The 12,250-nt window shown below is 49.4% G+C and overlaps 1 protein-coding gene across 4 annotated transcripts in view; it reads left to right on the top strand.

Annotated features, from left to right (window-relative positions):
• The window catches only part of Specc1l (sperm antigen with calponin homology and coiled-coil domains 1 like), a 150,289-nt gene extending 141,324 nt beyond the window's left edge, over positions 1-8,965 (top strand). For all 4 annotated transcript variants that reach the window (XM_013141945.3, XM_003477962.5, XM_013141948.3 and 1 more), the window contains 3 exons: positions 3,221-3,337; positions 4,173-4,232; positions 6,205-8,965. In XM_013141945.3, the coding sequence (XP_012997399.1) occupies positions 3,221-3,337; positions 4,173-4,232; positions 6,205-6,294 (267 nt within the window). In that variant the 3' untranslated portion in view covers positions 6,295-8,965. The remainder of the gene's footprint in view (positions 1-3,220; positions 3,338-4,172; positions 4,233-6,204) is intronic.
• Positions 8,966-12,250: the final 3,285 nt, after the last annotated feature.

The raw sequence follows: 12,250 nt of genomic DNA, 5'->3' as shown, positions 1-12,250 counted from the left end.
CGTGCGGGGGTTTTCACTGGATAAGGAAGGGAAAGCCCTCTCCTCTGGTGACACAGGATGATTTTTTTTTTATACTTTTCTGTGCATTTATTCTTCAAGATACTTAGTAATCCTGCCATTCTATGATAGTTCAATAATGAAGAGCTCCATAGAGGGAGACTGGGGTCAAGTAACTCTCATCTTCCTCTTTGCCTTTGAGTGGAGTCTGGAGGCACAAGGGGGTGTTTATCATTCATTTGGACTTATTATTTAATGGCCTCAGAGTTCTTGGCTCCCCTAACCCCTAACCAGTGTTCCAGGTGGGACCCTCTTTAGATTTGATCTCTATTTTGGTCTCAAATGTCATGTACAACCATTATTGCCCCTTGCTTCAAGCCCCAGGAGATGTGCTGTCCTTCTGTTTCAGGGGACTGCACCGGTCCTGAATGTGTGTCCTCTTCCTGGAGGACTCTGGTGGGTTCAGGAGCAGTAGCTCCTTCCCTGCTGAGGCTGGGTCTATCTGGAGGAAGTAAGGCGGAGAAGGCCCAGGTCCCACAGCCAGGCAATCAGGACACAGGAGCCTCTGCTGTGAGGCACGGTGAGGTCAGGCACGTCCACATGCCTGCCAGAGCTGCTTTTCTTTCAGGGAGCAGAAGGGGCAGCTGCGGCAGGAAGAGGAGGTTTATCTTTCTCCAGAGTGAATGTGACCTCTAGTGAGGCGCTGTCATTGACCTCGCACAGAGCTCCCCATTTATTAAAAAGCTTCCTGCCCTGCTCTGTTTAAAAAGGCTAACATCCTTGGCTCTTTTATCAGCTACTTAGTCATAAGGACCATTTGGAATCCTGGGAGGCATGTGGAGGGCCCTAGGGCTTCAACTGGACTTCTTTTATTTTAGTATATTTAATGGGCTTTTTCCCTCTACACTGTGAACGTGGGACTCTGTGTCACTGCGCCCTGCAGAGAGTGTAGCTAGCCAGTGCTGGCCCATTCTTCATTGTTTTCGCATACTTCATTCCTGCTTCTTTTCCACACCCAGGTCTAGATTTCAGAAATGTGGTGCTTCCTACAGAGGAAACCTTCCCTGACACCTGTGTGAAAGCAGAACAACCCTGTTGCACTAGTTAGGCCTGATTTTGGTAAAACCCCAAACTGTGAGCGGCTGGGGATATGTCTGATCCTTTCTGAGCTAAAGCTCCTGTAAGACTGCTGTCAGGTGGACTGGGGTTGTAGCTCAGAGATAGAGCACTGGCCTAGCATGTATGAGGTCCCAGGGTAATTGTGACAATTAAATATACTGCTCACAGGGCATATGGACCAACGGTAAACTGTCCCTGTATTCCCTGAAGCCTGCAGAGCATCTTGGATGGCAGGTCACTTCTCTTTGTTCTAGTTTTCTCCTAGATGAATGCATCTGCTTATTTTTTCTGACTGCTTTCTGAAATTCAAATGAGCTAAAAGAAGCACTCTGTGTGGGTGTGGTGTGGTTGCTGTGGCCTGTGGTGCTCCTCAAACAGCAGGAACTGTCCAGCATCATTTGTTTTGAGGCACCTTCGTGACACCATTAGCATCCCTCTGAGTTGTGACTATTAGGGGGAGAGCAGAAATCCTTGTGGAAGGCAGCCAGAAAGGCTAATGGCCGTGGCACTGAGGCAGGCAGGATTCTGACCTGGCACTGGTTTGGAGGAGGGCTGGTATCAGATACCAAAAAACACGGGGTCATAACTAAGTCATACACAGCATGGCAGCCACCACCACCTTCCTTCCATAATGCTTGGCAGGTTTTTCTTCTCTTTTGTGCCTTAACTGTTCCTTTTACTCACAGCAGCAGCAGATCCAGGTCAGTGAGGGAAAATGACCTGTGAAGTAATTGTTCTCAGGGCTGCTGCCCTTCAGAAGGCTCTGTACTTGGAATAGATGCAAAGGGCAGCTTTCTGCACACATGCAGTCGGGGCTGAGAAAATATGCGTGGATGACGGAGCTAATGTGAAGTCAGCCTTGTCCTCCTCTGTGGAGAGACCACCCAGAGCTAGGAGGCTACGCAAAGCCCATCTCCCCAGAATAACTGGCCTGGCCTGTCCCTCACCAGTTACATAGACACATCTGTACAACTCTGAGCCTCAGTCCCTGTTATCAGTCCCCCACCAGCTCCTTTTCTCTGAGCAATGGATCCCCGACTTGGTACTAAGAGCTATCAGTTTGAGCAGAGCCTGGTAGTACATGCCTATCATCCCAACACTATGGGAGGCTGAGGTGAGAAAATCACAAGTTGTAGCCTAGAGTAGGCAACTTAGCAAGACCCTGTCTCAAGATTTGAAAAAGGGGTGGGGATATAGTTTAGTGTAAAGGCCCTGAGTTCAAGTCCCTTACCTCAAAAAAAGGAAAGTTTTTAAAATATTGGGGAAACTGTTCTTATTCAGTTTGTAACATTTATATATAAAATGTTGGAATTATCAAAACTTAAATGCAGTTTCATCATCTTACAAATGAGGGTAAAGCTCACATGCTGGTTGAGTGGCCATATAGTAAAATACAACATTCTGAGGATATTCTTTACATACAGATATTTTTCATTTAGACATGGAATAAGGGACCCCTTAAAGTTATGGTAACTCTCAGAGTTGGCATGGGGATTACACAGCCCAGTGTTAAAATTATTTTAACCATGAGTGGGTGGTGGTAGAAACTGTGGTGACTGTCTGAGGGTCATGTTGCTGAGACCTGGCCAGGCTCTCCTTTGCTTTTTGTCTTTGGTACACATCAGTGTATTAAGTGGAATAGTGTCCTTATGTGCTCATGCTCTGAGATGCATACTAATTTCACAGATCTTTTAAGTACTTCAGCACACAATGAGGAATGAGTTACATTTTAGTAAGTGGTGCTTTAAGCTTAATTGGTTATCACCCACATCTGCAGGCTGTACTGTCACCATAGCCAACCATACGAGAGGCCAACCTCAGCAGCTGCAGGCTTCTAGGTGTATAGAACAGTTTATAATCCATGTCACAAGCTCAGGAGTAACATGCGGAGGTTTGCAGGTAGTGGTAAGCTGAGGGCACTTGATAACAGGTCCAGACATGGATACCACGTGGACCTGGGGACATAGCCTTGGAAGGCTATGTTTTGGTCCATCCAGGGCTCATCCTGCCCAGGACTTGGTTTTGTTTGTGGGGCCTCTTTGTTTTCCTTAACATCTCTACAGAGGATCATACTCTTTACCTGTTTGTCTTCTTTCCCTCTCAGAATATTGACATCACAAACTTCAGCAGCAGCTGGAACGATGGACTGGCCTTCTGTGCACTCCTGCATACATATCTTCCAGCACACATTCCATATCAAGAACTGAATAGCCAAGATAAGGTAAGGCAGGCCACAGGATACCGTTCCTGCTGTCCTCTCAGAGCAAGAGCCTGCGAACCAAGGGCAGTGCCCTCCATCAGTAGGTCACACATCACAGTGTGGGCTTAGGACATGCCCCTCTGGCTCAGCCTCATTCTGAGTTTGGTCACTTGAGCTCAGCCAACTGGTCCCTGACCCACCATGTGAGGAATATATGATTGGTTCAGATTTGTTCACATGACAACATTCACAGGGGGGAGTAGTCTTTTCTGAAAGATAACATTTAGGCCAAAGGCTTCAAAAATGGACAGCGAAGGGCTGTTTATACCATGAATGGTCAGATCAGTATCACTCCAGAAAGGCCAGCTTCCTGTCACCTCAGGGCCAAGAGTGTCACTCACAGCCCACTAAGCATTGTGGGTCTCAGAACCTAGGAGAAACACCAGCACTGTGCAGTCACAACCCATGTTTTGGGGCGTCCCATCCATGAAGCTCTTCAGGGTCAGAGAACAGGCCCAGGACCTCTCCCCTGGTCCCCTGTCTTTCACCAAGGCAGCCCTTGAAAATCCCCACAAGAAGAAAACTGTTTTGGCAGATGGGTATTTCTGGCTTTTTTGAGTGTGTACCCAGGTGACTCGGGGTCCACAGGTTGGAAGTGAGCTTCTGAGTGAGGAGAGCAGAAGCGTACAGCTTTGCAGCTGGCTGGAGAAGAGCCGTTGTGACAGGACCACTGTGGGCACCCACAGGTGCTTGCTACAGACTGAGCGTCCTGTCCCAAACAGAATTGAACAGCCACCCTCTGTGACCTTTCTCCTTGCGCTGCACTTGCACTACAGTGTCATGATCTGTCTTACAGAAAAGGAACTTCACACTGGCCTTCCAGGCAGCTGAAAGTGTCGGCATCAAATCCACACTGGTGAGTCCCTGGCGCCCACAGAAAAGTCACTGGCCGAGCACTCGATCGCTGGGTGGAATAGCTGCCTCGTGGCAGGGAGGCTGTGGCACTGGAGGGTGGGGAAGGTCCCATCCCAAGTGGGTGCTGAAGTGGATCTCACCCACTACCTGTAGTGCGTGCCTCACACGAAACATCCTCAGGAAGCACCCATATGTGTGGGCAGCTAGTGACCACAGGCCCTGGCAGACCTCACACAGGCCTGTTCCTTATGGCTGTCTCTTCCTTAACAGAACTTTTGGGTTCGAGGGAGGAAAAAAAACTTGTGTTTATAAATGTCACTGTCAGAGCACCTTGCACAGGTCTATGTTCCTTTTGTCAGTCTAGAGGGAGAGGATAAAGTGCATCTTGAGTCAAGGAGAAAGTTTTATAGGCTGAAGAGTGTTGTCTGCACTTACAAGGGCATTGAGAATCTCCTGCCTGAATCATCTGAGGAGCTAGGTGCAGAAAATTGCATGGTCTTAGTTCTTAGGTTCTTGTGCAGGTTTCTGCCCACTCCATGCCAAAGCTTATAACAAACATACTTTTTTATTTTCTTTCTTTTTTTTTTTAAACAGACATACTTTTCTCAGGAGCTCTTACTGTCATCACCAAACCTGAGTTTCTGGGAGAAAATACTGTGTCCAAGTGCAAAGTGTTACTTCCATACCTAGATATTTTTGTACTCCATAAACTGAATACCATAGCAACATACAAACCACACACCAATCTCATTGAGCTGCTCAGGGCTTTTCACAGGACCCCAGATCTATCTGCAGTCCTTCAGAGACACCTTCCCACCTGTGGCTACCCATCACCACAATTTATAACAACTGCATGTGCTAAAGAAGTATTTAAACCATAAGTATGTGTTTTAAATTCATAGAACTATCCTTGCTTAAAGTGGCTTGTGTTCAGATATAGAGAGAAATAACTAATTCAAATATATTCCTATTAATAGTTTACATGTGGGGGCTGAGGATTTAGATTTAGCTCAGCGGCATAAGTGCCTGCCTTGCAAGCAGTCAGTCGTGAGTTCGATCCCCGGTACCGATAAAAAGGAAAAAGACAAAAAAAAAAAAAAAAAATAGTTTACATGTAAGTTTCTGTATATAAAATGTAGGCAATTTCTGCATCCTAACCAACATTATGATCAAGATTGTATAGTGAGTGAACAGCCTTCTGCTTTCTGTACTGAATAAGACTGATTGGCCCTCTCCATTTTGTGGCACATTTGAGATTCCTTGCCCATCCTTGCTCCTCAACAGTAGCAGGCATGAGTTACAGGCTTGGAGGTACCTAGGTAGGATCTGATCAGTCCATGGTTTCCCACATTCATCTTCCTGCCCACTCAATTCATCTCTCCCAGGTCTCTGGTATCTTTCAGTTTAAGAACAATACAGGTATTGTGGTATGTGCCTGTAATCCCAACACTGGGAGACTGAAGCAGGACAATTGAAAGTTTGTACGCAACCTGGGCAAAACCTAAAATAAGACGAAGTAGGGATGTGAAGGACCTGGATTCAATCCCCAGTATAAAAATTTAAAAAGTCAGTATAGTATCTTTGATAATATTTGATTTGTCTGGTGGTAAAGGTAATCAGTATTGATGTGATGCCTCCCTAAGCCAGTGCCTGGTGTTAAGAAGAGCTCTAGAATGTCCATAGATAGTGATCTGGGAATGAAGGCACATGGTGGGGGGTCACCAAGACCAGATGAAATCCTACCCTTGACGGGCTGTGTCAGTGACCCCTGCATGTGGCTTAACAAAAGTAGGCATAATTGGGGATAATGCTGATGTCTCCAGAGGAAGCACTTTTGAGGAGACATTCTGTGCCAGGCCTGTGAAATATATAGTCAGGTTAGACAATAAACTCTTCAGTGTTGCTAATGAAACTCATTGGGATGGGCCAGGAGGTGACCTGTGATCCTAACTAAATCTCTTCTTGTCTGTCAGGACATTAATGAGATGGTACGCACCGAACGGCCAGATTGGCAAAATGTGATGCTGTACGTGACAGCAATCTACAAGTACTTTGAAACTTGAGTACACCAGGAGGAGCTGCCGCTGACTGGGGACCTCGGCAGTAACCAAGCAACACCAACACCCTTAGCTCTGCACCCCTAAAGCTTTCGTCAACTCTGGGCTGTCATGCAGCGTGTGAGCCTCAGCCTGGGACCTCTGCATTAGAAGAATTCAGGCCTGTGGCCTGTGGCATACACCAGAGCTCCTCCACATGGCCTGTCCACCTAGTGCATGTGGGCATAGCACACAGCATGCAGGCAGGCTTCCTTCTGAAGACAGATCGAACTCCACTAGTGCCTAGGATGTAAAAACAAAAGGCTCATACCCAGCTAAACTTGGGGAGGATTCAGTTATAGGAGATTCTTAGAGGTTGGTAAAACTTCAGCTACAGCACTTCTTGACTGTCACCCACGAGTCCCTTGCTGGTGAGAACCAGGGGAAGTAGGTGCTTGGCAAGTGGCCTGCTCCCTGGTGCTGGAGCAGAACCAGCCCTGCCCTTTTACATGGGTCTGTTTTCCAGGAATGTATCACCACTGAATTGGGAACGCCATCTCTTATGGGTGACAGAGCTGCTCTGGCCAGCACTACGTAGGAGTTTTCAACTAGAGTTAAGAAAGTAGGTAGAAGCACAGTGCAGGTGGTCCTGTCTCACAGCCTGCAGCTGGCTAAGTCCACACTACTACTGCTGGGCTCCTGTTGTCAGGGAGCAGGCAAGATCCTTGGCTAGTACTCGGCCACTTGCCTACAGCCCCAGCCCTAGCATCAGGCTTCTGAGAAGAGGACTGATCAAAAGGAGTTTCAGTTAAAATTTTTTTATTTTTTATGAGCAATATTTTGTGGGAAGTAGCTCCTATTCTGTTAGTACCAAAGTTAAATTGTTTCCATCTGGGCGTGGTAGCACATATCTGTGATCCCAGAACTCGGGAGGCTGAGGTAGGAAGATTGCCATGAGGTGGAGGCCAGCCTGGATTATATAGTGAGACCAGTGTTTAAAAACAAAAACAAAAGAACAACAAAAAGCCCCACAAAATTAAACTGTTTCAGTGAGCATAGAAATAAAATACAAATCTGAATATAATACAGCAACAGCAGGGAGCAAAGTAGCAAGTAGCTGAGAAAAAGGACTTGCTTAGTGAAGCCACAGTGTGTGATTTAAAGCCCCTGCAAAGTCGCTGAGATGTACTTCTTTTGGGCAGGAATGTAAGAAAGTGCCTTACCTCCCCTTGCCAGGGCAGCCTGGGCCGCCTCACCTGGGCAGGTGTCAACAGGGATTCAGAGCCTGGCCCACCCTCCCCAGGAGCTGGATCTGGGCTGTCTGAGCCAAAGCCTTACTCAGAGGTGGTCTGCTGATGGCTTTCAAGCTGGGACTCAAAGCCCTATTTGGGAGCAGGCAGCCTACATCTCGTGTGTGCGTAACACAGTAGTTGTTGGTTTGAACAGTGTCAAAACCTGTGCCTTCCAGATGATAACTGGTTGGCACCTAAAAGGCACCGGGAGGAAGACTGGCCACCAATGGAAGCCCATTTGCAGCCCCACTGACCAGATGCAAGGAGCAGGCTCCCAAGAGGCCTACTCAGTCCAATTATGGGCTAAGGGTCAGCATTCAAGCATGATGATCTGTATTAGAAGTCTGACATGTGTGGAGCCTAGAAAAGAAAGTGGCTGTTAGGAATTGGGCTCTACGTGTCTGTGGCCTGCAGTGTGCCATCACCAGGTAGCTGGGGCTGCCCATCCGCCCTACCTGAATGTCCTCACCTGGTAGCACAGGCTGCTGCCCCTGTCTAAGACCTTTGGTGTGAAATGCCGATTTTCATCTAAAAGAGAAACCAAGTGGTCAGTGTCAACCTCAGAGCACACCAGAAGACACCCCAGATGCCAGCTTCCACAGATACCCAGCCTGGTCCTCCCTGGCCATGTTCTGTTCTTGCTCCTGTTGCTCTGCTGACAGCTGTCAGCATGAGTGACTACTTGTGTGCAAATCGTCTTCTCCAGTGTTTCTCCACTTAATTTCCAAGTCCTGCCCTACTCTCATTCACCTTCTAGAAGACCTGTCTACTGTCTGCATCCAGAGTGTCTGTTCATGTTTTTGATTATTTATTATGTCATGAGGGGCCTGTTAGATGACTAAGAAGACTTTTTGGGAGCCTGCAATCAACAGTTTCATCCCTTGCTGTCCACACGAGACCAGCTGTAGCAGCTCATGCTGGGATGAGGAATTCAGAATCTTCTGAGGGCGGTGGTCACTGATAGTTTGCATCACTTGGATGGAAAGTCTCGTCTGGACACTGAGGGCCCAGCATCAAGCTTGGGAGTGGCGGCAGATACATTGGTGGGCTTGGGAAGGGTCGTCCTGGCTCCCACCTGTCTGGAGGCTTGACTCAGGTCCCCCATCTCCAGTGAGGGTCAGACTGTCCAGGTTTGCACAAGGGTCTGCTGGTGTCAGGACTCCAGAGCATTACTTTTTGCCTTTTCTAATAGGACCCTTACAGCACTGTCAGCTGTAAGGGTACAACTGTAATGGTCTTGTGTGTTTAAGTGGGTACCTGCCTTGTAGCCTCCAGGAAGTCATTTTGCCCCTTTAAGCACAAGCTTTACTGCAGAAGGGCCAGTTACCTTTCTATTTCTATCATAGGCTTCTGCTGACTGACTGTCCTAGTAAATATTCTTGAATGTATTAAATTGTTAAAACACATCTGGCTTGGACTTTCCTACCTTGCCCTTCCTCCTCACTGTCCCTCGGACACGTCACATGAACCCATACTGCACATGAATACAGACTGGAACCCTGCCCACCTAAGAAGGCCCTCTCTTGGTCCATCCTTTCAGCCCCCTTGCCATGCACATGGAGCACCCAGCCTCAAGTGGGATACCTGGTGTGCCTGCTGCAGCCCCTGGCTTACAGCCTCAGGCAGGTGTCTGGACTGTAAAACCACACCATGGGGTGGGGTGGGTGAGCCTAAAGCATCCAGCCTGCTGTGGGACCACTTAGCCTGTGATGGGGTGCTAACACTCCAGAAACACCAGCAGAGCTGGCTGGTGAGAGTGGAAGCCTCAAGCATAGCCCAGACACACACCATCTGGCATCCCAAGGGGGGTTTTGTCTTTCTACAAAGGAATCTTTCTAGACATGAATTTTGGAGTATATAAAAGTATAGCAAAAAAAGTACTGCCCAGAGGCAACCAGTTAAAAGTCTCTTTACTGTGCATCTTTTTGTGGTGTTGGAGGTGGAAACCCTGGCCTGTCATGTGCCATGCAGGTGCTCTACCCTCGGGCTGCATTCTAGACCACTCTGTGCATCTCGGATGTGGTCATTTGAACCCACAAACCAGCCCTGAATGCTCATCACCTCACACCTGTATGGGCAGGGGCCATGGGGCCACCACCTTCCATCAGAAGACAGGATAAGCATCTTGCCCAGAACCAAGACTCCTCAGGATTAGGGGTCCCAAGGAAGGTGAGGAATCACTTGGCCTGAGTGAAAATGTGTCCTGAGAGTATTGATGAGCCCCATCCTAGGGCAGCCACTGTTACCTAGAATGAACAGTGGCCGCAGGTCTGGTGCCTGGAACACGGATCATGAGTGCCTCAGTTTTGGGGCTGGCATAGCAGGGACTAGTCCTGTTCCACCCCACTTTCCAGACAACGTGTGTCCCCGGCTGAGACGGTCCGCGAGAATCCACTGTATAACAAGAAACTACCTCACCCAAAAGATGGGTATCCCCACCTGCTGCCCTGGTTGGGAGGGGTATTTTGCTCCTTGCCTGATAAGCTTTGTCTCAGAGATTTTTGTGACCCAGTATACCCACCTGGGCTCTGCATGCCAGCTCAAGGGCTTTGTATCCCAGACTTAGAGCTCCCAATGGCTGCCCTAGGGCAGCACCGCTAAAGAAATACAGATTCCATCTTGACTTACCAGAGAACCTCTGAGAGGCTGCTTTAATGAGTGGAAAGGGAAGAATTCAGGTATCTAGGAGAGTGGAAAGATCCAGAAAGGATCCACTAGACCCCTCCAAACACAGCTTTATGGGGTGGAGATTTTAGGCCTGGTGATTGTGGCAAACTCTGACCCCCTTCTCACAGGGCCACCACTTTCCACAGCTTCCAGTTCCCTAGATCATTTCAGTTTGTCCCTTCAGTAGGAGTCAGAGACAGATAATAGGTATTGACATACAGCCACTGTATTCCATCAGGTGGTGGCTGAAGCCATAGGTTGCTGGTATTCATGACCCCATTAACCATAGCTCTGACCCAAACAGGGTAGGACTTGTATACAGGAGGCCAGGTAGAGTGCAGGAGGACAGGATGCCACCCTGAGCATTCAGTGTGGAGGGCATGAGGATGGCCAGATGCATGCGGGGAGGTGGCTAATTGTCCAGCCTCTGAAAGCCAGGAAGGGCTGGTCCCCATCCCTAAGAGGTGCCTGAGACTATTACCATGTGAGAAAGGGGGCAGCAGAGACTGTGGACTTGGAAGCTGAGTCTTGTGAGGAGACAGAAGGGCAGAGACAGCATCCACCAGGCAGGAAAGCAGATGTGCTCTTCAGGGAGACTAGCACTGGCTCTCACTGATGCTCGTGGGAGCCAGGATGAGTGCTGAGCTCATCAGATGAGCCAACACTTGGGACAAGCTGGGGCTATTCCCACCTTTGCAAAATGGTATCTTAGGAAGAAGCCCCATCTGCCAGGCATCCTCTCTGAGGTGGAGGAGGAAGGTCTGCTGGATCTCAGGCCTGGGAGTGCAGGGAGAACGTGGAGGTGGCTACGAGGAGTGCTGAGCCCTGGCATGGGCAGGGGGGAGAGGAATATCAAAAATGGTCATTGTCCACAACAGAGCCAGGACAAGGCTCACTCTCCCCAGGGCCCGTTTCCTGTCTACACTGATGTAGCAGGTCGGCGTCAAGGCAGATTTGCTGTGCCTGTCTCCTGCCAGAAGCAGACATGGGATGGAGCATTTACCTATAGGCCTCAGAGGATGGGGGCCATTGTTCCTGTGTCTTCCGTGGCTTTGGTGACTCGGGGGTGTTTCCTCTGGCACCATCCTACCTTTTCAGAGCCTCCTTCAGACTGCAGATAAACTGGAGCCATGTGAAGGCTCCCATCACTGAAGGGGGAGTTGGGTGAACACCCTAGGCTGGCTCAGTTGGTTCCTAGGGACTCTGACTAGCACTCATTGGGTGTGTGGTCCCAGTCCTGGCATGTCTTGCTCCCTGATGTGGCTCAGCTGGTCCCAGAGAAAACAATGAGGGCCAAAGGCCACCCAGATGCATCCTGGGCAGGAACAAAGAGCTGAGGGCGTGGGGTGGGGTGGGGGCGGGTAGTCTGAGAACTGATTTCTGGAGCAGAAGAGGGCCCAGCTGGCCCCACCATCTTGGCTGTGTAGTGGGGGCCTGGGCGGAAGGGTGGGCAGGCAACCACAACCTTCAAAGCCTGCCTGGGACTGAACAGGGAAACCAAGGCCCAGAGCTAGAAGCTGGGGGCTTCCAAGGAAGTGTCCACCAGGAGTCAGTGGCCAAGCTCAGAACAAGCCTGTCACCTTTGCCATCTTACACTCTAAGGCAGCCTTGCCCCCAAGGAAAGCTCCTACACTGCCAAGTGGGCAGCCATACCAAGCCCAAGGATGTCTAGGGGACAGGCAGCAGGGGATCCCCCAGGAGCAGACACAGGAATCAGCAGAGAAGGCAGGTAAACAGCCCTCCTTTATGCCACCCCATCACTGAACCTCAAGGACCACAGTGTGCCCTGTCTGTGGGCAACAGCATCCAGGATAGATGACAAGGACCACTAGAACAGCACCTTCCTCTAACAGGAGACCTGGCCTGGCCCCTCACAGCCTCTGTAGCATTGGCTCCTTATGGCAGTTCTGGGGTCTTGGCACTCACCCTGGAACTGGAACCAAGCCAGGGCCCTACCTGTCTACCTGCCCTCAGAACACAGCTCCCCAAACCCTGGGCACCAAGACCAAGAGATGGTGTCACTG

The sequence above is a fragment of the Cavia porcellus genome, unplaced genomic scaffold, assembly GCF_034190915.1.
Source record: "Cavia porcellus strain 051 isolate PalLab524CR breed Dunkin Hartley unplaced genomic scaffold, mCavPor4.1 scaffold_16, whole genome shotgun sequence".
NCBI classification, from domain to species: Eukaryota; Metazoa; Chordata; class Mammalia; order Rodentia; family Caviidae; genus Cavia; species Cavia porcellus.
The sequence above is the reverse complement of the archived record's forward strand: the minus strand, read 5'-3'. Positions and strand labels throughout refer to the sequence as shown.